The sequence below is a fragment of the Thalassophryne amazonica genome, chromosome 10, assembly GCF_902500255.1.
Source record: "Thalassophryne amazonica chromosome 10, fThaAma1.1, whole genome shotgun sequence".
In the NCBI taxonomy this organism is placed as follows: Eukaryota; Metazoa; Chordata; class Actinopteri; order Batrachoidiformes; family Batrachoididae; genus Thalassophryne; species Thalassophryne amazonica.
This window is the reverse complement of record NC_047112.1, coordinates 93,525,563-93,551,145: the sequence shown is the minus strand read 5'-3', so window position 1 is coordinate 93,551,145 and position 25,583 is coordinate 93,525,563. Positions and strand designations below refer to the sequence as shown.

At 42.8% G+C, this 25,583-nt stretch overlaps 1 protein-coding gene across 1 annotated transcript in view; it reads left to right on the top strand.

Annotated features, from left to right (window-relative positions):
• Positions 1-24,544, top strand: part of slain2 (SLAIN motif family, member 2) — a 66,203-nt gene extending 41,659 nt beyond the window's left edge. The window contains 8 exon segments of the mRNA XM_034180534.1: positions 9,534-9,704; positions 9,793-9,966; positions 10,047-10,400; positions 11,951-12,097; positions 13,695-13,781; positions 16,578-16,616; positions 16,938-17,145; positions 22,946-24,544. Coding sequence (XP_034036425.1) covers positions 9,534-9,704; positions 9,793-9,966; positions 10,047-10,400; positions 11,951-12,097; positions 13,695-13,781; positions 16,578-16,616; positions 16,938-17,145; positions 22,946-23,009 — 1,244 coding nt within the window. The 3' untranslated portion in view covers positions 23,010-24,544.
• Positions 24,545-25,583: the final 1,039 nt, after the last annotated feature.

Below are 25,583 nucleotides of genomic sequence, written 5' to 3'. Positions count from 1 at the left end.
AATGCACATGCGCTGTGATGAGACTGTCAGCCCAAGGCTGAGCTTTCAGACTGTGAAAGGGGCTTTTCCACTATGAAAAGGGGCAAGACCCCCCTTCCTAACAGACTGAAAGAAGAAACCCTGGACAACCTCCTTATGATTTGTATTGAAGGAGATGAGGGAGAAACATTTAGCTATGAGTCAGCTTGCAACAACTGGGCAGGGACGAATAAAACAAGAGTTGACATTACTGCCTGAGCATTCTGTAATCAAATCTATGATAGAAATGTACATGTATCTGTTTTAGTTTAAGTACCTGATTGTCCAATATTTTGGAAACATGGTATGTAAAAGGTAAAAATATCATGGTCTAATTAACTTAATTCCAGAGCTATTTGGTTTATTTAGACAGACAAAGAAGGTCCTTTATAAGCACATAATGCAAAAGTTTCAGGGGGGCTTTGCTCCCCTGGGCCCCCCACTGGTGCACCACCTAAGCAGTCCGTGAACTCCCAGCTTTTTAAGGTGATTTTTCCATCCCATTACCCTGGTAAAAACTCTTGGTCAGAACCCTGCATTCACTTGTCTCAGTGACATTCATGACTCTGGGTCCTTGACCTATGAGATTGAGACATGCCTGGGAAGAGTTTATGGAGTCAGGAGTGTGCTGGACAGAGATGTTTGGTAATGTCGGTATCTTTGCAGGAGAACTACAGTCCATGTCTCTAGGGTTGTGATGCTTACTGTATGGTTTTGACACTTGGGTGCTTTTCAGTCAACATCCAACAGTACTGAAAGTTTCTCCAGAGAGAGCTTGTACCAATGAGATCCCGTCATCACCTGAGGATTCTGACTGAAGTCAAACTCTCAGAACCATGGAGTAGGACTGGAAGCACCATGACCATGAACACCGAGAGTTCTTTCTGTTTCGTCTCGCAGCCTATATGTGGGGCATATGCACTGATGATATTCATCATCATCCCTTCAGTTTCCAACTTCACACTCATCACCCTGTCAGACACCTGCTTAACTGCCAACAGACTTTTAACATACTCTTCCTTTAAAATGACCCCACCTATGCTCCTGGCCTTTCTACCCTTCCACTTGGTCTCTTGCACACACAATATGTCTATCTTTCTCCTCTCCGTCATGTCAGCCAACTCTCTCCCTTTACCAGTCATACAACCAACAAACTCTCACTTCCACCTTTCTAGTTTTCCTCTTCTCCCGCTGTCTATGGACACATTTTCCTTCTCTTCTTCTTCACCCAGCAGTAGCCCAGTTTCCACCAGCACCCTTTTGGACAACGGCACCAATGGCAGTCATTGTTAACCTGAGCCTCGACCGATCCAGTATGGAAATTTGATTTGTACTCTGCATTTTTGTTTTGGCTTGTTTTATGTCGGATGCTCCTCCTGGCACAACCCTGCTCATTTATCCAGGCTTGGGACCGGCATTTGTAATGTACTGGCTGCACACCCCACATGTGGCTGAGGTATTTAAAAATATGGAAGAAAATGAAATATACAGAAAAGAATGAAGTAATGCAATTAAAGTATCCTCCCCCCCCCCCATCAAAGACATTAATATGTGCAATCTCACACACATACACCCTAATACTGTACATACATATACAATTGCATTTAGTCACATCAGCATTTTTCGTATGCTTGATAAAACAAAAAGGTTTTGGGTTTAGATTTAAATTTGCAAACATTATTTCCAGAGTATATTGTATGAGATAAAGCATAAGGCAGGTCCACAGTGATTAAATGTACTTTACCTGCCACTGATTTATCGCTGGATCCAACCAGGAAGCTATCTGAATACCTATGCCGCGTTCACACTGGGCGCGATCAGATGCCACAAAATCTCTTTGGTCGCGTGGCGGCGGACGTGCCACCATCTCCCGGTGTGTCGCTCTGCTTTTGCTGCGGAAATTTGCCCCAGTGCGTCATCAAATAGGAGGAGCTTCCATTCCGCTCGCCGGCTCCGGTTGTCAGTCAAGTTAACATGACGGACCTTGATCACACGGAGCAAGTTGTTGTGGAAAGCTCCCAATTCGGGGAGTATCATTGTTTGCTGCAGGAGCTGCGTCTGGATGACGGCTGCTTTCAGCGGTCCTTCCGCCTCTGCTGCTTGCTGTGGGGCTGCTCCTTGCTCTTCCCCCAAAAATTATAATATATATATATGTATATGTGTGTGTGTATGTTTAGAAACCAGTCACCATTTGCTTTATTATACATCTGTGTAGTTAATAAATAAAATAATCTTCACGGACGATACACTCGCACACGCACGTAAGATTACAATACAAAAAGAGTCCGCTGCTTGCTGTGGGGCTGCTCCTCGCTCTTCCCCAAAAAAAACCCTGTCATAATTGTTTAGAAACCAGTCACTACTTGTTTTATTATACATCTGTGTAGTTAATAAGTAAAATAATCTCCACGGACAATTCGTTCGTGCGCGCACGTAAAATAAAAAAATAAAAAATAAAAACCTACGCTCCCGCTGCTGTGGGGCTGCTGCTTGCTCCAAAAACTCTGTCATAATTGTGAAATAAAGGACAAAAGAGACATAAGTCCTGCTCACAGGTTGGCTACCACAGACAGGACACATCCTCAGTCAAACTCCAGACATCTCCACGTCACTACATATTCAGTCCCTGATTGGTCATCGCAGCGCGACAAGACGAAAAAGTTCAGATTTTTCAACTTGGGGAGAAGGGCGATGTGACGCGACGCAATATCGCGCCACAAACGCGCCAATCAAATCGCTTCACTCGCATCGCTTCATTCGCGTCCATCACGTCACGCTGCGTGGCTTGGCGCCAAAACGCGTCCTTACATAGGGATTACATGGCAACCTGTCGCTCGCGTCGCACCCAGTGTGAACGCGGCATTAGAGGTCTGGTTATAGCATCAACCTCAAAAGTCAGATGTTCCTCACAAACAAACACACCCTCATTACTTGACTCCACAGTCCTCCCAAACACCCAGTTCATGTATGCATTGAACAGAACACAAACCAGAACACCTCCAAAATGAACATCAAAATTAATCGGGGAAGATATCGGTCTTCCTTCACTCTGCACAGCACTCACAGTACTTGTGCTGGTTTTGATTATGTATAGTTCAGCAACTTTTTTTGTGCAAATTCTCAGGATGCTTCCTGATAAACCAATTCGAATGCTTTCCTGAGGCCAACATGTAAACTGCAACACAGCCCTGCATAGATTCATGCCTGCCTTCAATGAGTATTCACAGAGCTAGGACATGTATGACTGTTGACATGCATGTGAAACCAGACTGTTCTAGTTGCTAAGCAGCAACTAGCTGCCATGGGACCTGTAGACAATGGCCTTTCCAAGTCACGTTCCCAGTAGTGAGGTCTTCAGTCAGTTATTCTTTTGTACAGAGGGACAACATGTCCTTTCTAGCCTGTTGGGATGACACCTTCCCAAATGGAAGCAGAGATTACTTGCAGCACAAGGAGAACATCATCTCCACTTGCCTGAAGAAGGTGATCCTTGCAGCTTTACCCACTCTCAATTGTGTCATCACCTCAAAACGAATTCCAAGTGGAAGATTTGTTTTGTTTTGGGTTTTTTTGTTTGTTTGGATCCTGGAACAGGTGTCAGCCACAAGACTCCCATTCTTTCTTTTCCTTTTTTTGTGTCAGTTTGGAAGTATCCTAAAACCAGTATACAACCTCCTTTGTAACTGGTTGGAGCCCAGAAATGCTCAGTATCCTGGAAAGAGGGTCAGCATTATAGAACTCTCAAAGTAGCTGATCCATTAATGTGATGCATATTATTCTGAAATTACTACTTTTACCATTGGTGCTTATGGGTTGATGGTAATCCTTTTTTTGTTGTTGGTTTTTTTTTTTTACTTAAATAATATTTTCAGTTCTGGACTGTTACCTGTGCAGAGTATTTATACTTAGGGGTGGGGTAAATAATCAGTTCTTAGATACATCATGATGCAGATGTTGGGTGAATCTCCATTGATTCACAAATGTCAAAAATCTATTTTATAACTGTTAATTGCAGAGGTGGGCATGAACACTGGTGCTGGGCCCCGTGCTCTGCACTTTAAAGGCTCATCTTAAGACAGACTCGAGTTCTGTTTCATAAAGGCCTAAGAAAAATTCCAACTGAAATATTTGCTGGGTATCATGACTGTCATTTATCAATGATTACCTTAAGTTATTTCCGCCACTCTTGTCTTTGAGCACAATGTGCACATGTCACGATGAACCCAAAGTGCAATTAAAAAGAAAATCAGTTTGCACAAGGTTAGAACTGATGTCAGCAGTACAACAAAGTTTCACCTTTATCACGGTGCATGTTCCTGTTTTAATCATTCTGACAGAAGTACAAAGTCCATTAGTGCTGTGCAGCCAGTTTGCCTGTGCATCACTATGAGCTGCACATTAATATTTTGCTTTGCCGGAGTGGTAATAATCTAACCGCAGGAGTCATTGTACATGAGCCCACACTGACACAAGTGGTGGAAGTAAGGGGGCTGGCAAGCAACAGCCCACCTGGGTTTCAGAATTTAGAATCAGTGAATGAGAGCCACGCAGTTACAAATATGGCTGAGATGTTAAAGAATGCACTGGAAATAAAATCATTGTGGATATTTACAAATACAAGGTGGTCACAGTGAGAAATAGAAACCTTGTATAAAATAAAATAAAAAATATCAAAGATGTATTTATAACTCTCCCTATTGCATATAGTCACCTCTGGGCCACCATAGGAGGCGCAGTATTATTATTTGCCTTATTTTTAAGAGATTTACAATCAGCTACACTTCTGGTTGTGCTGTACCTGGTTGTACGTGTCGCCAACCCCTCCCACAGTTCTTTCAAGAATCCATCATCCACTTTCGATACCCGCTTACTCCAAGTAAGGGTCACGGGGGGCTGGAGCCTATTCCAACAGTCATAGGGAGTGAGGCAGGGTACACCCTGGACAAGATGCCAGTCTGTCGCAGGTTCTCTCAAGAATCTCTCATGTTAAGAGTCCCACCAAGTACATTCAGAGGGTCGCACAACACCAATGACATCTCTGGGAGCATATAGAGGCTTTGCACGTGATGTCACAGGTCATGTGCTGGATGATACCACCCACAGCTACAGGTCAAATTTAGCCGGTCACAATACACTTGGCTGTGAAAATAAGCCATCTCAACTCCTCTTTCCTCTGTTGTTGCCATTTTTTTCTGCTATTACACCATGGCTAGGGTTAGAAATAGTAAGTTTTGAAAAAACTGTGCCACTAAAAACATTACTCCTTTCATTAAGGAAGCCACGGGTCACACACAAAAAAAAGAGTGACCTGGATTTTTCTCCACAAGCACACAGCAGCACACAGCATTCAATAAAGTTAATGATGAACAATATCACAAAAGGTAGGGTTAGATATACTGAAATAAATGTGCCACAAAAGCATTACTCGTTTTGATACGGAAGCTGTGAGGGGACCACGAAAACAAGAGGGAGAATCCGCTTGTTTTTTCTACACAAACACACAGCAGCAGCATACACAACATTCAGTAAAGTTAATGAACATTTTCACTAAATACTATTATAAATATGCAAGTCTGCAATCCTCAATTAACTTAAGTTCTGAGTTTACGTACACGTGCAGTTAGAACAGTGTCGCTTCAGGTCCAGTCAACTGCTGTGTACAAGCATCCAAAAACAGCAATTTTCTCCTTGTACTGCAGTAATTCAGCTCCAGAAAGACACCTGGTATGTTCAGCTACTCCACGATCAGGTTCAGAGATGATGAGTTTTTCCCAAAGCTTGTCCAAAACTTCGCAATATGTAAGGAGTTTCTCATATAAATAATCCTGGAAGCCCTGTGCTTGACCGGCAGCATGGTGATGGGAGTGGTGAGGTGTCTGCAAAGCCTCTATTGGGAAGACCTTGTCGCCTCGCCAACTTTGAACACCTTTGAAATACAGGCATGACGTCCTGTGAGTCAAACGAGAGAAGAGCGCCACCCAGCGAACGTCGCGTGAAATCAAGCGATTTCCCTCACAATTGCTGTTCGCATGTTCGTGCTGCCCGGTAAGATAGTACCCTAAGAGCTAGCAGTGCTAAGTGCTTAAAAGTCCTGTGTCCACACCATAGACTGTATATGTACTGGACAGCGCCTGTGTGACGACACCCACTGGTTTGCTATAGACCCGGAAGAGCCAAAATGAAGCCAGTGTCTGGGCTACTCTCTGTACGGCATCATGTTCACAGCAGCTAAACGAAACCTCATTAATGCATAAAGGGGTGGAGCGTAGATGGCTCCATGTATGACGAAAGACACCTGCACACGCTCCTCTCTTAGAGTCCAAACCACCTAATCTGAGCTAGGGTGTTTAATAAACTATATAACTGCGTGGTGGTTCTCCAACAAGGGTTACTTTGCTGTGGACATTAAAAGTTATGAGCCGTGTATTTTCTAAGTATCCTCACATTAAGTGGACTTAACAGATGAAGCCAAAAGTGCTAACACCATTAGCTACAACATTAAATAAGACGAGCGTGTCACTCGGCGTGAATACTGCGACAGAGACACCTGATCCGTTAGTACATTTCAGCACACAGCAGGCTGTATTATTCCAGGTGTTTGTCATAAAATACTCCAAGCAAGCAGACACAGTCCCCACCAGCAGCCACAGCAAGCAGTCTGAGCTAAAGACGAGACACGGAGACCCTCCACTCAGCAGCTGTCACTCAACGTGACCACGCCCCCAAATTTACAGAGGTTTATGGATTAAAATATCTTAAACTAAGATGCTAGAAAAAAATTCACTGCCCACAGTTGTCATGGAGGCAGAAACTGTTAAGAGACCAAAACCATTTTGGTTTTTTTTGCTTTGTTTTTAACCAGGCTGTAAACATGTTTGTTTCTGCTCTAAAATTGGACATTTGAACATGGAGTTCTTTAGGAAAGTGCTTTGTTATGGAGCTAAACTCAAGCGGCCAAAGTACGGCACTTCCACTTTGGCCTCATTTATAGCGGGCTCAGGTTGCCGCTTGGTCCACACCACAGCTTGCTGGCCTGCCCTTGGTTTTTCCTCAGTCTTCTTAGTCATTCTCTTGCAAAGTCATTTAAATTTAAGCATGTTTCTTATTGACACATGCAGAAATAATTTGCAGTTGTACTGTAAAGATTGGGACTACAAATTCTCCTGACTGAGGGGAAAAAATGGGTGTTGGCGACACATTGTATTCTGTGTCAATTTCCTCCACCATAGGGAGGTGATGTTCTAGTGGCGTTGGGCTTGAGACCAGAAGATCTTCGGTTCAAATCCCAGCGTGACTGGAAAATCACTAAGGGCCCTTGGGCAAGGTCTTTAATCCCCTATTGCTCCCAGTGTGTAGTGAGCACCTTGTATGGCAGCACCCTCACATCAGGGTGAATGTGAGGCATTATTGTAAAGTGCTTTGAGCATCTGATGCAGATGGAAAAGCGCTATATAAATGCAGTCCATTTACCATAATATGCGTTTTTTGTAACTGAACAGCAACTGTCTTTATCGTAATCTAATTGTGAAGTGTCAAGGGATTCCCACCACTAATTTCTATGGCATTATATTACGTTTTTTTTTTTTTTTTACTTCAATAAAAGATGCACACATTTCCTCCACCACTGGTTTCCACCTCAGTCTAAAGTGTTTCATATTCATGTTGGGTTCAGTAGTTAGTACTGAGCAGTTTTAATCCTTTGACATGACCTTTTGTTGTACAAAACTCCATGTTTGTTGGTTTTACACCCCGGGTGTTACAGAGCTACGTAGTGCAGCGTTGTTGACATTCCCAGCAGCTGATCTGTGTGCCTGGCTGTAAAGCAGCCCTGATGGTGTTTCCTAAATAATGCAGCACAACAGAGTGCAGAGCATGAGGAAGAGCACAGTGTGTTGTGGAAAAGGGAGGTGGCAGATCTTAAGAGGTTCCTTTCCAGTCACTGCCCAGCTGTATAAACACATCCAGTCAGAGACAAAGAAAGAAATGGAGATGAGTAGAGGATTGCACTCAGAGCCATCCAACTCGCCAAACTGTCAGATTGACCAGCAGCCTGTCTATGGTCTGATCTCATTATGAGACCGGACACAAGGAAGGTCTGTCTCAGCGGAACTCGTCTGCTGCTTTGCTGGCTTTCACAAAGATTCACGTTGTTCTCCGAGTAGCTGTTTGCATGGACTGAATGGCATGTATTGTAAAGTGTTTCTATCAACGAATCATGAAGTGACTCCATCATCCCCACAGCCATGTAAGATTTCATAGACTTGAGCAGAAAACTAACACTGCAGAATCTGGAACAAGGTTCATCTGGGTCTTTAATGGGTCAGGTCTGCTTGTAAACAAGGTGGACAAGCATTGTAATGACCTCAATTTATAATTTCTCTGTACATATGCAACATTTTGAAAAACACAGCACTATCATCTACGGCCACATGATGGCAGTGTCTGCATGCCTGAAAAGGTCATGTATCCTGACCGAGGTGTGATTGACACTCTGGAGCAGAAGGTGGTTATAATGCATCATTAAGCTGGATGCCAACTGCAGAAGACCAATAACATTCTTTGTCATGTCAGAGGTTTCCAAACTTTATAGGTCACGGAACCCTGTGTACATCCTGACTACATCTGCGCACCCCACCCCACCATAACAATAACCAGTATTGTACAAAAACTAGCTCAGAGTTCAGTTCACACAGATTAAAATGAATAAATTCACAGCCATAGTTCACCGTTTTTATTTTAACTAGTTTACAGTCAGTTCATTTAATGATTTTTTTGATGATGATTTTCTTTTCCAAACATGAGATTTTTTGAGAGAACCTCTTCAATAGAAACAGTAGCCAATACCATTTCGAACAGGTGTGGCTGTTTATAGAGTTACTCATGTACAGTACATCCAGTTACGCAAATTTTGACACAAAAGATGGAAGTGCACAAAACTTGGGCAGCCTCCTATTAATTTGAAGAATTATGCTTCTTGTTGCATGTAGTAGAACCATATTTCAGAAATAAATGCGACTTGTAGGCTAGTTCAAGTTATGTAGGGGGACACCCCGCCCCCCAGTGACTGCGACTAATAATCTGGTGCAGTTTATAGTCCCGAAAATACTGTATTTACTGTTCACATTTTGCTACCTAAACCAAGTTGGAGTTGGTCAGTTTGTATCAGCAGGATTATGCAAAAACTGTGAGGGTGGCTTTCATTTAAAAAATGCGGACCATTTCAGAACCAATTAAATTTTAGAGTGGCTCCATACCAGTGGACGGATGCAGGGTTCTAATCCTGCTCTTTATTCTGACATCTTGTTCACTAAATATTAGTGATGTTCATATGTACCTTAAACAAATGTGTGTCAACACATTGGGTAGTATCAAGATTGTGCCCATATATCATGAAAAAAAGTCTAGTGTGTGTGAGAGAGAGAGAGAGAGAGAGTATACCTCCCTTGGTTTGCTATTTTAAGAAAAACTCAATGTCAGCTGATAGTTTATTTATTATTATTGTTGTGTGTCTTTAGCCAACAAACGCAGGAGCCTGTATGGAAGCCCGTACAGCCAGCAGGTGACTTATGGGAGTCCATATAGCACAAACACAGCAAACAGCCCTTACAGCAGTGGCTTCAATTCCCCCTCCTCAACTCCCAGCAGAGTGCCTATTGTAAGACAGCAGCTTCTTCCTGGGAACGCAGGTAGAGGACATGCCCTCATTTAACTAATAATGACACAGCATCTGTGCCAATGTAGATGTGCAAGTTCTGACAATATTTACTCTTTCAGTACACCAGAGAAATGCGACAGCAGAGCGGAATCCTCCAGCAGTGAGCCCACAGTCGTCAGTCGACAGTGAGCTGAGCACCTCAGAGATGGACGAGGACTCTGTGGGCTCCTCTACTACCTACAAACTCAATGATGTCACTGATGTACAGATTCTGGCTCGCATGCAGGAAGAGAGTATGTCTATACCATGGGAGAGTTGTTTTTGTCGGGTTTAAAAATGATTTTTTTTACAGTTTGTTTATCCTTGTTGTTAGGTTTAAGACAGGACTACGCAGCTACAGCATCCAGGCGGAGCTCAGGGTCATCCTGCCACTCACTGCGGCGTAGCACATTCAGCGACCAGGAGTTAGACGCACACAGTTTGGAGGACGAAGAGGAGGCAGTGCACCCAGCATTCCATCTGCCCTCCAACCGCTTCAGCCCTTCTCCACGCCACTCGCCTCGCGTCTCTCCGAGGAATTCGCCCCGTTCGCGCTCCCCAGCACGGTCCATTGACTACAGCCATGGGCGCAGCTCCCCTCAGCCCATCATCAGCCGCCTGCAGCAGCCTCGCCACTCACTGCAGGGACACGGGCAAGACCTGCAGACCAATGTGGTGAAGAACGAAGGTAAGGAGACAAGGAGGTGGTGGTAGTGTAGTTGGTGTTTGTGTGTGTGTTATTTAATAGTGAATACATTTTTTAAATTTTAAGCTTTTTTATGGGAAAAATAATTAAGCCACTATAGCTTCTTCTGTCAAGGTTTTATCCAGAAAAAGGACCAGCTTCTCTCACCACCCATTACTGATCACATGCTGCATTAATGTCCAAGATTAGTACAAAAAATGAGAGAGAGGAAATAGCTACAAGAAATCACAAGCTTGTTAGTCCTGTGTGCCTTTAGTTTACATTATGATCACTGTGCAAGTTAAAAGTTGCTCACAAAGCCCAAAATAGGAGCGTCACTGATCCTCACTTCATCACTCAGAACCCCAAATTGAGTTGAAGATGCAGGAACTTGTACAATAGTGCCTCATTAATGCTGTGCTTCTCCTGCTAACTCCAGCTAATGAAAATATGTAGAAGTGTAACAAGGTTTTTTTTTTTTTTTTTTTAAGTGTTTTTAACTTTTCTGGTCTTGGATTCCACCTTTTTAAAATGATTGTTCCTGAACAGATTAGAACCAAATGAAATATGTGCTAATAATGTTCCATGTCGGGTAGCACAGTGGCTTAGTGGTTAGCACTGCTGCCTCACAGCAAGCAGGTCAGTTCCCACCTGTGGCCTTTCTGTGTGGAGTTTGCATGTTCTCCCTGTTTGCGTGGGTTCTCTCCGGGTGCACATTCAAAGACATGCAGGCTGGTTGAATTGGAAACTTTAAAAAATTTTCCATTGGAGTGCATGTAGGTGTGAATGTATTTGGTTGTCTTCATGTGGACTTGCGACAGACTGGCGTCCTGTCCAGGGTGTACCCCGCCTCATGTAATATGACTGCTGGGGTAGGCTCCAGCCCTCAATGACCCTTAACTGGAATAAGGGGTTGAAGATGCGCGACTGAACTTTCCATGTCACACAGTGACATAACAGTATATATCTTTCGTATACTCGTATTATTAAAAAGTAGTCTTCAGGCTATATTTTACTTTGCAGTTTGATTCTAATGCTCCAGTTAAAAAGCAAGGCCAGGGGTGGGTGTATTGTGAGTCCGCTCACTATTTCCAACATTATTTCTCCTTATATGTTGGTCTCTCAATCAAACATTGATAAAGTCAGTAAGTCCAACATGTATGTGGTACATAGGCCAGTAGTTACTTGCTCTGGTTTTAAACCGGGAGGGTGACACTACATTCCACTTTAATCACCAACTTCTGGTAAATTTCACTATTTAAAGGTGTGCATTGATGTTCAGAGGATAAATGGAAGTTACTGCACTTCAGTTTGTAATACAAGAACAAAATATTTTATTAATCAACTATTGATGTTTCAAGTAAGAATTTCTGTTTTGCATTGTTGTTGTTTTTAATCTGGCTTCATTTTTTCCAGGTGATCCATCAGTTGTTTCTGGTTTGGGTTTTCATTCCTTCACAGCCTTGACATTTCTAGGTGTTGTACATCTGCATCGTGTGAATGTTTCCAGACATCTTTGCCTGAACTAACTTCCTCCTGTACTGTTGTTGCAGAAAAGCTTCGGCGTAGTCTTCCCAACCTCACACGCTCCATGGCCACAGCGGTTCAGAGCCCCGAACCCGTCAAGAACAGCCGCAGCTGTGAATCCAACCTGCAAGTGCCAAACGGAGGCTCTCCCCGGCACCAGAGCCAGTCTGCTAGTGAGTAAAGTCATGAACGCACATCTCACTAGAAAAGACACCCTTAAAACTAAAGCTGTGAACACAGCTTCACGCCACAGACTGTCAGATTCATTCATGATGCCTCTTTGTGCCGTCTGCTGACTTGCAACAAATATTTATTATGCTTTCAAAGTGCTCTGTACACATGAGTGGCTGAGTGATCTATTGTTATCACTGCGAGTGGGGATTTTCTTTGGCTGCACCCACACTGTAAGAGCTGTGCTGCTTTGAGGTACTGTGGTGCTGGTGACAGGGGATCCTCTGACTTTGATCTTTTTTTTTCAGCTGGATTATCTTTTTCATACTCATCGTTCTTTTGATCCTTTTGGTGTGACTGTCACTTCAAAGAAACACACGCCCCGTGTGGTGTCAGTTACAGTAACATTGTTTTTAGAGGATTTTTTAAGAGCTTTAGGTCTCGGCTCTGAGAATTAGCAATGTCCATTTGATGTAATCCTCTAATGGGAGATGGAGTTAATGGTGTTGTCCTTAAGACAGAAAGAATAATCTCTTTTAGTTAATGAGGCAGAGAGCACAGGGATCAAAGGGCAGGTATCACCGAGATGAACATGTGGTGACTGACTTCATTCAGAGTCAAGATGCTCTCTGAGGGTGACTAAAGTGTTAGACCTTTTCTATTGGCTGTTCAGGTTGGGTCACCGCATCCACTATACTAAAAAACCTCCTTGGGTCCTTGATTGCATCCACCCAAGCAGACAACCGGTCCATTCCCCACCTCTCAAAAGCACTGAGGCGCCCATGTTCCAAATCATGTACAACGAAAAGCGCCACATGGTCAAAATGTCGCAGCTGACGTCCTCTCCCAGTGCAAGTGATACGCCTCATTTGAGGCTCTATAAGCAACTGTTTGAGTCCTCCGAAGAGACCTAGTTACCAAAGATGTTCCGTCATGGCCTTAGTTCACTTTTTAACATCCAAGTCTCACAGCCATACAGTAAGATTGGGAAACACCAGGGACCCTGAAGGACTTGGACCTCCATTCTCCTGTAAAAGTATCAGCATTGCCAAAAGTTTTCATCTAGCCACCTCATGACTTCATAAGCTTCTCCCAGACATCTCTTGATCTCAAAGGCTGTGAACCCAGAGACATAAATGTTACTGTCAAGACAAGTGGATGTCTCTTAGTTGGTCAGTGACCACTGAACAGTTAAACTAGGTGCTATATTTTCAGAAGACTGTTTTGTGCGTTTGTTTAACAAGCTATAACAACGTGTGACTGAACACTTGGCAGGTTGAGTGCTGACTGAGCATGTGACACTCCCAAGTCCCGTCCTGCCTCACTCACCTCTCTTGGCTGTAAAGCATGTTCCCTCTTTCTCTGTGCTCACACTGGCACACTGACTGTGTAACCTCACAGTGGCACGGACAGCCTGCTGAGTCTTCACCTGAATGAACCTTCCCTCTCTCAATGCTTGGCTGTAGGGACCCCTAGTGGCCTCAGACTGGAGCTGCAGCTCAGACTTGGCTTGCATTCAGCAGCACCTTTTTCTCCAACAATGCTGTTGATCTGTCAGAATATGTCCTGACCCCGTGCTGAACTGTCCATATTTTACAGCAGCAACTCAACTGTCAAGATACTCAGCTACTTCTCGGTCAACTCCAAAACCCAAACAGCACCTCCAAAGACCAACTGCCCTCCGAGGTAACACCTCCCAAAGCAGCAGGAAGGTGCCAGGTTGATTTGATGTGCATATGATGACTTGATGTTATGGCATATGCAGTTGTAGTCAGGCATTTACATACTTTCATCACAGACGCTATTGTCACAGCAATAATGGGGTTTCAGTGATTCTTAGTTTGAGCTATTGTTTTTCTGGCGCAGCATGATTGTACAACATACATCTCTAATGGGAAAAAATACCCAAGAATTTTCTGTATAAGTTTTAAATGTTGATTTCAAAAGACATTACACAATTAAAATTAACACTTGTTTACCAAATTCTTTTTCTTTTAGTTACTTTTAAAGAGGATGTACTATACATTTTCTGTTATAAGTCACACTTTTTAATTTATTTGTTTGGATGCTCCTGCAGCTTGTATGTCAGAATTATGTTGCATTATCGTTTAAAGGTGCACGCCCTTTGGGTTTTTTATATATTTTAAGTTATAATAAAAAGGATTTTTTTTTTTTTTTTTTTTTTTCACACCAGTAGAATTTTATTTATTAGCCCTTTAAATAGGGGATTCATAATATGACATTGCCAATATGATCAAAATTTGCATTGTCGAGAAAAAGAATTATAAATAGTTCCCCTGAAGGGAACATTTCAACTAAACAGATGATCTTGAACTACGCCTGGTAGCAACCCATATAGTCTATGACCATTGCAACGACATAGATCATATGGGGGCTTCCTCCGTCTTGCACGAGGGATGCTGGGGCGCACTCAGAGACAGCCATCAGAGTACTCAGTGACATCAGCTGGCTGCTTGTTCTAACAAAATGAACCAAGATGGTGGAAAACGATCTCTAACAGCTTATAGCTCTATAAACGTAATGTCTTTCTCATATATTTTGTAAATGTTAGTGAGAAATAAACACTTCTAAATCCAAAAACACTATTTTTATAACCAGATAACACCTCTGAAGTGATTTACAAGACCTCTTACAGATGTTCACGTGCACAGCGCACATCATGCAAGGTCAATGGTCATTTCAGCACCTCATGCATGTGCACACACATTTCCTCCTGAAGATGGCATTAAAACCCCCTGTCCACATACCATTAGGTTGTGGTTGGCTTCCCGATAGGAAAAAAATTGCAAAACGACAAACTCATGATAATCGCCAACTCCGCTGCAATCCACCTGCAAGCATACATGGTCATCCTGCAGCACGCCGCCCACCATCGGGTGTCACGATCATCAGGATGATCTGGAACAAAAATTTGAAAGGTTCAAAGATGTCGACGCCAATAGAATCCCTCGGGAAGCAAGCCAGGACCCCAGCAAGCTTGCGTAACTTAACCAGGCCGTCTGCAACATCCCAGGAACCCTGCTTCAAGCTGACGGCGTTCGATTCATACCACACGCTAATGCAGATCTGTACCCGATCCATTATCCTAAAGTTCACAGACAAAGTGTGGCAAGCATTAGGGGTGTCGGGAATGGCATGGGATGGCAGGGGGAGAGAAGCTGCAGAGAGGTGTGTAAGACTACAACTCTGCTTCCTGGTCCCAACCCTGGATAGTCACGGTTTGGAGGGTTTAATAAAATTGGCCAGATTTCTAGAAATGAGAGCTGCTCCATCCAAAGTGGGATGGATGCCGTCTCTCCTAACAAGACCAAGTTTTCCCCAGAAGCTTTGCCAATTATCTATGAAGCCCACCTCATTTTTTTGGACACCACTCAGACAGCCAGCAATTCAAGGAGAACATGCGGCTAAACATGTCACTCCCGGTCCAGTTGGGGAGGGGCCCAGAGAAAACTACAGAGTCCGACATTGTTTTTGCAAAGTTACACACCGATTCAATGTTAATTTTAGTGACCTCCGATTGGCGTAACCGGGTGTCATTACTGCCGACGTGAATTACAATCTTACCAAATTTACGCTTAGCCTTAGCCAGCAGTTTCAAATTTCCTTCAATGTCGCCTGCTCTGGCCCCCGGAAGACAATTGACTATGGTTGCTGGTGTCGCTAACTTCACATTTCTCAAAACAGAGTCGCCAATAACCAGAGTTTGATCCTCGCCGGGTGTGTCGCCGAGTGGGGAAAAACAGTTAGAAATGTGAACGGGTTGGCGATGTACATGGGGCTTCTGTTTAGGGCTACGCTTCCTCCTCACAGTCACCCAGTCGGCCTGCTTTCCCGGCTGCTCGGGATCTGCTGGAAAGGAACTAACGGCGGCTAAGCTACCTTGGTCCGCACCGACTACAGGGGCCTGGCTAGCTGTAGAATTTTCCACGGTGCGGAGCCGAGTCTCCAATTCGCCCAGCCTGGCCTCCAAAGCTACGAATAAGCTACACTTATTACAAGTACCATTACTGCTAAAGGAGGCCGAGGAATAACTAAACATTTCACACCCAGAGCAGAAAAGTGTGGGAGAGACAGGAGAAGCCGCCATGCTAAACCAGCTAAGAGCTAGTAGCTGCGCTAAGCTAGCGGATTCCTAAAAACACACAAAGTGAATAATGTGTAAATAATTTAGAGGTGATTCAGCAGAGGGAGTGCTTTAGTTAAGGCACGTGAAGATTACACTGTGAAACAAATCATTATCTAGTTATCTAGATCAGTCTAACTGCGCAGATTAAACAGCTAACAGATACAGCAAAACACCGCTGTGCTCCGGAACAGGAAGTGATACAATACCGCAGTGAGAGCCAACCACCAGTAGTGAACATTGAAGTGAACATTTCCAAGTCTCTTGAGTGCCAACGAGTGCCATAAGAACTGTGACAGGTCTGATTTAAGCCGTGTGTCTCTGTGTTCGTCTTTTAGTCCCGCTCTCCTGTTGCTTTGGAGAAGAAGGTGATTTCAGTGAGTATTCACTGAGGGTTTCCACCTTTCTGAACATTGTGACTGTAGTTCTGCCACGCTGTGCTTGTGTAGATGTTGTGCTGTGAGATCTGCTCCTGGTACCATCACGTCTTTCTGTCAACACATCAACAAACAGCTGCGTCGTCTTGACTCTTTGTTCTAGTGTTTGGTTTTATTTGTGGTGGATGTCATTAGCAAGGACAAAAATGCTTCATTGTGTAGTTTATTCATGAGTACTTTCTATGTTGTCCTCAGCTGTTTTTACACTGAGGGTGTCTAATGTTTTATATGAACCTCTCTTTCTGCTCTGCATGGCTTTAGTTCCTTCTCCCAGTAAATTGAGGACTCCAGCCACCCCGTCCCCGCTGGCCTTGAGGCAGCCAGTAAAGGCCGCATCCAACCCTGGCTCCGCTAACACCACGCCCACCCGTTCCTTAGCTCCTCCCCGCAGTGGCCTGCCCCGCCCCAGCGCTCCTGCAGGAGGGGGCATCCCTCTGCCCCGCAGCAAGCTGGCTCAGCCTGTGCGCAGGTAAGAACCCCCGTCAGTGAGCAGTCAGCAGACATCTAACAGTAGCTCCTTGCTGCCTGATTTTTACACGAACTGTGAAAGCCCAGCGTTAGTCTGGAGCCTGTCGGATCATTTTTGATTTCTGAGAGCCGTTACCAGTGTACTCGGAACAAAAAACATGATGTTCACTGAGCTACGCAAAAGCGTCATATGAACTGTACGAGGGGCAATTGAGAAGTTTTGAGCCTGATCCATATTTTGCATTCTGAGAAACCATCATTTCTCAATAATGTGACGTCTTGACTCACTGGGTGCAACGCTGAAAAGTGTTTGTTTTTCAGAATGCAAAAGATGATGAACCACGCCTTGCTTTTCCTGGGTCGCTCAAAACTTTTCATTCGCCCCTCATAAGCTTGTTAGCTCGCACTCAGTCAGTTTAGATAAGTGAACAAAATACAACTAACAATAACATAACTGGGTGAAAACAACGGTGAGAATCATATCCTGCTGGTATGTTTACACTGGAGTCATAAACTGCAAGTCAGCTCCATAACTACAGCAAAGTTACATCATCAAATCCATACTCTTTGTACCTCAACATAATTCACAGACTTGAGATGTTCAGTTGCTCCGTTTCCACTAACAAATCAAATTCACATCTACATCACTTTCTATGGTACAACAATGTGTGACCACAGGGACTTCATGATTCATTCATTTGCACCTTGTAAACTCTGAAATTTACAGTGGAATAACAACTTAGATTGTTTATGATTGAAATGTGTTTATATATATATATATATATATATATATATATATATATATATATATGTATCTGTATCTGTTAATTTTGGCTCTCTGTTGGGACTGTTTACACAGAGACTGCTACCTGCTGCTTTGGACTTTGAACTAATAGTCTTTTTCAAGACTTTTTTACTTTTTTACCTTTTTATTTTTTTTTTTTACTTTTTACTTGACTCTACTGGTGGTCGGCTCTCACTGCGGTATTGTATCACTTCTTGTTCCGGAGCACAGCGGTGTTTTTCTGTATCTGTTAGCTGTTTGATCTGCGCAGTTAGATTGATCTAGTTATCTAGATTACGATTTGTTTCCCAGTGTAATCTTTACGTGCCTTAACTAAAGCACTCCTTCTGCTGAATCACCTCTAAATTATTTACACATTATTCGCTTTGCGTGTTTTTAGGAATCCGCTAGCTTAGCGTAGCTACTAGCTCTTAGCCGATTTAGCATGGCGGCTTCTCCTGTCTCTCCCGCACTTTTCTGCTCTGGGTGTGAAATGTTTAGTTATTCCTCGGCCTCCTTTAGCAGTAATGGTACTTGTAATAAGTGTAGCTTATTCGTAGCTTTGGAGGCCAGGCTGGGCGAATTGGAGACTCGGCTCCGCACCGTGGAAAATTCTACAGCTAGCAAGGCCCCTGTAGTCGGTGCGGACCAAGGTAGCTTAGCCGCCGTTAGTTCCCCCCTGGCAGATCCCGAGCAGCCGGGAAAGCAGGCCGACTGGGTGACTGTGAGGAGGAAGCGTAGCCCTAAACAGAAGCCCCGTGTACACCGCCAACCCGTTCACATCTTTAACCGTTTTTCCCCACTCGACGATACACCCGCCGAGGATCAAACTCTGGTTATTGGCGACTCTGTTTTGAGAAATGTGAAGTTAGCGACACCAGCAACCATAGTCAATTGTCTTCCGGGGGCCAGAGCAGGCGACATTGAAGGAAATTTGAAACTGCTGGCTAAGGCTAAGCGTAAATTTGGTAAGATTGTAATTCACGTCGGCAGTAATGACACCCGGTTACGCCAATCGGAGGTCACTAAAATTAACATTGAATCGGTGTGTAACTTTGCAAAAACAATGTCGGACTCTGTAGTTTTCTCTGGGCCCCTCCCCAATCAGACCGGGAGTGACATGTTTAGCCGCATGTTCTCCTTGAATTGCTGGCTGTCTGAGTGGTGTCCAAAAAATGAGGTGGGCTTCATAGATAATTGGCAAAGCTTCTGGGGAAAACCTGGTCTTGTTAGGAGAGACGGCAGCCATCCCACTTTGGATGGAGCAGCTCTCATTTCTAGAAATCTGGCCAATTTTCTTAAATCCTCCAAACCGTGACTATCCAGGGTTGGGACCAGGAAGCAGAGTTGTAGTCTTACACACCTCTCTGCAGCTTCTCTCCCCCTGCCATCCCCTCATTACCCCATCCCGTAGAGACGGTGCCTGCTCCCAGACTACCAATAACCAGCAAAAATCTATTTAAGCATAAAAATTCAAAAAGAAAAAATAATATAGCACCTTCAACTGCACCACAGACTAAAACAGTTAAATGTGGTCTATTAAACATTAGGTCTCTCTCTTCTAAGTCCCTGTTGGTAAATGATATAATAATTGATCAACATATTGATTTATTCTGCCTAACAGAAACCTGGTTACAGCAGGATGAATATGTTAGTTTAAATGAGTCAACACCCCCGAGTCACACTAACTGTCAGAATGCTCGTAGCACGGGCCGGGGTGGAGGATTAGCAGCAATCTTCCATTCCAGCTTATTAATTAATCCAAACCCAGACAGAGCTTTAATTCATTTGAAAGCTTGTCTCTTAGTCTTGTCCATCCAAATTGGAAGTCCCAAAAACCAGTTTTATTTGTTATTATCTATCGTCCACCTGGTCGTTACTGTGAGTTTCTCTGTGAATTTTCAGACCTTTTGTCTGACTTAGTGCTTAGCTCAGATAAGATAATTATAGTGGGCGATTTTAACATCCACACAGATGCTGAGAATGACAGCCTCAACACTGCATTTAATCTATTATTAGACTCTATTGGCTTTGCTCAAAAAGTAAATGAGTCCACCCACCACTTTAATCATATCTTAGATCTTGTTCTGACTTATGGTATGGAAATAGAAGACTTAACAGTATTCCCTGATAACTCCCTTCTGTCTGATCATTTCTTAATAACATTTACATTTACTCTGATGGACTACCCAGCAGTGGGGAATAAGTTTCATTACACTAGAAGTCTTTCAGAAAGCGCTGTAACTAGGTTTAAGGATATGATTCCTTCTTTATGTTCTCTAATGCCATATACCAACACAGTGCAGAGTAGCTACCTAAACTCTGTAAGGGAGATAGAGTATCTCGTCAATAGTTTTACATCCTCATTGAAGACAACTTTGGATGCTGTAGCTCCTCTGAAAAAGAGAGCTTTAAATCAGAAGTGTCTGACTCCGTGGTATAACTCACAAACTCGTAGCTTAAAGCAGATAACCCGTAAGTTGGAGAGGAAATGGCGTCTCACTAATTTAGAAGATCTTCACTTAGCCTGGAAAAAGAGTCTGTTGCTCTATAAAAAAGCCCTTCGTAAAGCTAGGACATCTTTCTACTCATCACTAATTGAAGAAAATAAGAACAACCCCAGGTTTCTTTTCAGCACTGTAGCCAGGCTGACAAAGAGTCAGAGCTCTATTGAGCTGAGTATTCCATTAACTTTAACTAGTAATGACTTCATGACTTTCTTTGCTAACAAAATTTTAACTATTAGAGAAAAAATTACTCATAACCATCCAAAGACGTATCGTTATCTTTGGCTGCTTTCAGTGATGCCGGTATTTGGTTAGACTCTTCTCTCCGATTGTTCTGTCTGAGTTATTCTCATTAGTTACTTCATCCAAACCATCAACATGTTTATTAGACCCCATTCCTACCAGGCTGCTCAAGGAAGCCCTACCATTATTTAATGCTTCGATCTTAAATATGATCAATCTATCTTTGTTAGTTGGCTATGTACCACAGGCTTTTAAGGTGGCAGTAATTAAACCATTACTTAAAAAGCCATCACTTGACCCAGCTATCTTAGCTAATTATAGGCCAATCTCCAACCTTCCTTTTCTCTCAAAAATTCTTGAAAGGGTAGTTGTAAAACAGCTAACTGATCATCTGCAGAGGAATGGTCTATTTGAAGAGTTTCAGTCAGGTTTAGAATTCATCATAGTACAGAAACAGCATTAGTGAAGGTTACAAATGATCTTCTTATGGCCTCGGACAGTGGACTCATCTCTGTGCTTGTTCTGTTAGATCTCAGTGCTGCTTTTGATACTGTTGACCATAAAATTTTATTACAGAGATTAGAGCATGCCATAGGTATTAAAGGCACTGCGCTGCGGTGGTTTGAATCATATTTGTCTAATAGATTACAATTTGTTCATGTAAATGGGGAATCTTCTTCACAGACTAAAGTTAATTATGGAGTTCCACAAGGTTCTGTGCTAGGACCAATTTTATTCACTTTATACATGCTTCCCTTAGGCAGTATATTAGACGGTATTGCTTAAATTTTCATTGTTACGCAGATGATACCCAGCTTTATCTATCCATGAAGCCAGAGGACACACACCAATTAGCTAAACTGCAGGATTGTCTTACAGACATAAAGACATGGACGACCTCTAATTTCCTGCTTTTAAACTCAGATAAAACTGAAGTTATTGTACTTGGCCCCACAAATCTTAGAAACATGGTGTCTAACCAGATCCTTACTCTGGATGGCATTACCCTGACCTCTAGTAATACTGTGAGAAATCTTGGAGTCATTTTTGATCAGGATATGTCATTCAAAGTGCATATTAAACAAATATGTAGGACTGCTTTTTTGCATTTACGCAATATCTCTAAAATCAGAAAGGTCTTGTCTCAGAGTGATGCTGAAAAAACTAATTCATGCATTTATTTCCTCTAGGCTGGACTATTGTAATTCATTATTATCAGGTTGTCCTAAAAGTTCCCTAAAAAGCCTTCAGTTAATTCAAAATGCTGCAGCTAGAGTACTGACGGGGACTAGAAGGAGAGAGCATATCTCACCCATATTGGCCTCTCTTCATTGGCTTCCTGTTAATTCTAGAATAGAATTTAAAATTCTTCTTCTTACTTATAAGGTTTTGAATAATCAGGTCCCATCTTATCTTAGGGACCTCGTAGTACCATATTACCCCAATAGAGCGCTTCGCTCTCAGACTGCAGGCTTACTTGTAGTTCCTAGGGTTTGTAAGAGTAGAATGGGAGGCAGAGCCTTCAGCTTTCAGGCTCCTCTCCTGTGGAACCAGCTCCCAATTCAGATCAGGGAGACAGACACCCTCTCTACTTTTAAGATTAGGCTTAAAACTTTCCTTTTTGCTAAAGCTTATAGTTAGGGCTGGATCAGGTGACCCTGAACCATCCCTTAGTTATGCTGCTATAGACGTAGACTGCTGGGGGGTTCCCATGATGCACTGTTTCTTTTTCTTTTTGCTCTGTATGCACCACTCTGCATTTAATCATTAGTGATCGATCTCTGCTCCCCTCCACAGCATGTCTTTTTCCTGGTTCTCTCCCTCAGCCCCAACCAGTCCCAGCAGAAGACTGCCCCTCCCTGAGCCTGGTTCTGCTGGAGGTTTCTTCCTGTTAAAAGGGAGTTTTTCCTTCCCACTGTAGCCAAGTGCTTGCTCACAGGGGGTCGTTTTGACCGTTGGGGTTTTACATAATTATTGTATGGCCTTGCCTTACAATATAAAGCGCCTTGGGGCAACTGTTTGTTGTGATTTGGCGCTATATAAAAAAAATTGATTGATTGATTGATTGATATATATATATTCTTTCTCTTGGTCTCTCTGCTGGCCTTTGTTGAAATGCATGCATCAGTCATTTCATTGCAGGATGTTTGATAATTAATTTTTAATAATTCATTTGAGGTGCTTATGTATCAAAAAACGTGTCCAGAAAGTGATGATTTGTATTAAAGTGGCCCCAGGTAATCCTTTTTTCCCCCTCATCTCCTCAGAACTCTTCCTGCTCCTCGGACCTACAGCAGCACGGGTGAAAACTGGAGGGAAGGCTGTTACTAAGGAGGGCCAGCAGGGGGCTCTCCTGCCAAACTAAGGAGGCAGACAATACAAAGAGGCACTTTACCGTGAGACTATGTTCCAAATGTATACAGGAAGTGACAAGTGACAGATTGTGTCTCTCTGTTGGTTCCTGGCTGTGGAGGTTCAGGCACGCGAACAGGCCGGAAAATGCCAAAGAAACCAGCCCACCTCCAGCTCCGACAGCAGAGGGCACAGCGCCCAGCTCCATGTGATCGCCACTCTCTCCCGCTCTGATTTCACCTCCGCCACGTTGAAATGTTTCCATGCATTTCTTCTTATGCTCTGTGTTTAACAGATGTGGGTGAGTGATCTCTATGATGATGCTGTGCAAGTGAAATGTCCCATGATGTTGGACAGTTTGTCCTTGTGTCACAACAGTGAAAAGCACCAGAAGAGTCTTTAGTCAGAATGTATGTTCAGCTTTATTTATTCAAATTATTTAAGAAGTCTCATCCAAACATCCGCATCAGTATTTCTTTGAAGCTCAAACTGGCCCCAGTGTCTTCCATGATGGTGTTTCAGCAGTAACTCCTACTGACACATTGTAGTTATCAATAATTACGATGTGAGGGATTGGGTTACTTCAGAAACCCTGCCATTAATGATACTGTGGCCAGATTAGGCTTACAATTTGAATTATTTTAATACGGAAAAAAAATGTACATTTTGAACCTCAGTTGTAAGCTAACTGTCCAAAGCCTTTTGTTTGTTTTGACTGTCTCGTGAGGATTTGTGAGGGAATCGGACTGATAAATGACATCTTGGCCAAAGCCTCTGTGCCGAGTTTACCATAGTTTGCCAACAAACACCCACATTGGTAAAGCGTACTTTTATTTTTTATAAGTGATATCTCAGAAACCTGTGTATTGAGGGGAAAAAGTACAGCTGAAAATGGATTCTGCTCAATCTTGGACACCAGGCAAATAGTCCCATTTTGACAGAGTTCATCAGTTGTCAGTCGGAATTGGTGGTGCCACAAAAAAAGGAAAAAATGTCTTTAAACACATTTTTAAAGTCAACCTAGCCGTTAACACGTGCTGTCACTGTCAGATAGTTTGTGGCACAAAAGATGTTTGGCCATTTGTGCAGTGTGTTATGAAACTAGTGCCTATAATTTGAAGTTCTACTTGAGTTTGAACATGTTTGGGGTTTTTTTTTTTGTTGTTTTTTTGTGCCAAATTCTGGATTTTGCATTGGTTTTCAGAGTTACTTATCTGCTTGATTGCTTTCCTGTTTCTTTTTGTAAGTCAGTCAAGACATTGATAATTGCTTTAAAATGTTTAATATGCGCCTTCATATTTATAACTAATAACACATTCTGTAAATGAAGCTATTTATTAAAGAAAGAGGTGCCTCTGTCAAAGATTTGGTGGGATGTTAGAATGTGGCAAAAAGACGTACCACACCTTTTGTGTGAAAGTTTTTGTTACTGAATTTTTTTATATCCACAGACGTGACATCGACTTTCCCCGTGTAAAGGCACATTTCAAATTAAAGCTGAAAAGTGATTGTGTCTCATGCATTCTTGGATCTTTTGTGCATATATAACACACTGAAAACCTCAAATTAGAATACGTTGGGACAGTATGGAACACGCAATTTTAAAAAAACAAACAAAAACATACAGTGATTCTTACATTTGCTTTGACTTCTGGCTCATTGCAGACTGTATGAACTAAAGATTATGCCCCCGCCCATCAGTCAATTTCAGTACATCCATTCCTGCATTTCAGTCCTGCAGCACCAAGCAATGAAGCGTTCAGGTGTTATTTTGTCCCGTTCTTCTTGCGGAAAAAAAAAAAGTATATATATTAAGGTGTGCAATAGTACGCTGTCGTTGCATTTGTCGTTTCAAAATTCTCATTGTTGGAGACAGGTCAGGACTGCAGGCAGCCCAGCACAGTATCTTTACCCTCTGTCTTTCTACAGCCACACCTTTATAATGTCTTGAATGTAACATGTTCCTAACTTATTCCAATGTAAAAAAAAAAATAAAAAATACAAGGATCATCACGTAGCCTGTAAAAACAGCATCATTGCAGAATTTCAAACAGTCCAGCATCGTGGAGAGATTCATGTGCGCATTCAAGGCAACAGTTACAACAGGATTAAAAGAGCGTCGTCCTGATATACAGAGAGCAGATCCGGGACACATCAGGAGCCGAAAGCCCACAGACTCAAAAAAATTAAGATTTTAGGGTGAAGCGTGTCATCTGCTCTTTGTACAGAGCGAACTGAATGAACCGACCATCACCTGATGCTTGTGCACATTGGCCAGCTGGTACAAAGTCCTGAAGCTCCTGATAACACAGGTTTAATTAGCAATAAAGTATGTTAGTTGTGGGTTAAGAGCAGTCTCTTAATATTAATAACTTTAATATGATGCAAGTGCACGAAGCTCCTACTCTCACCCCTGACCATCTTTAACTTAACTTTATAATGAAAGTAATTCAGGATCAGACTAGTATCTCATGTCGTGGCAGACATAGTGTGTTTAAATATGTTTCTGTTTGATAAACTGATTATTTTCTATCTTGATAAAGATAATGACTT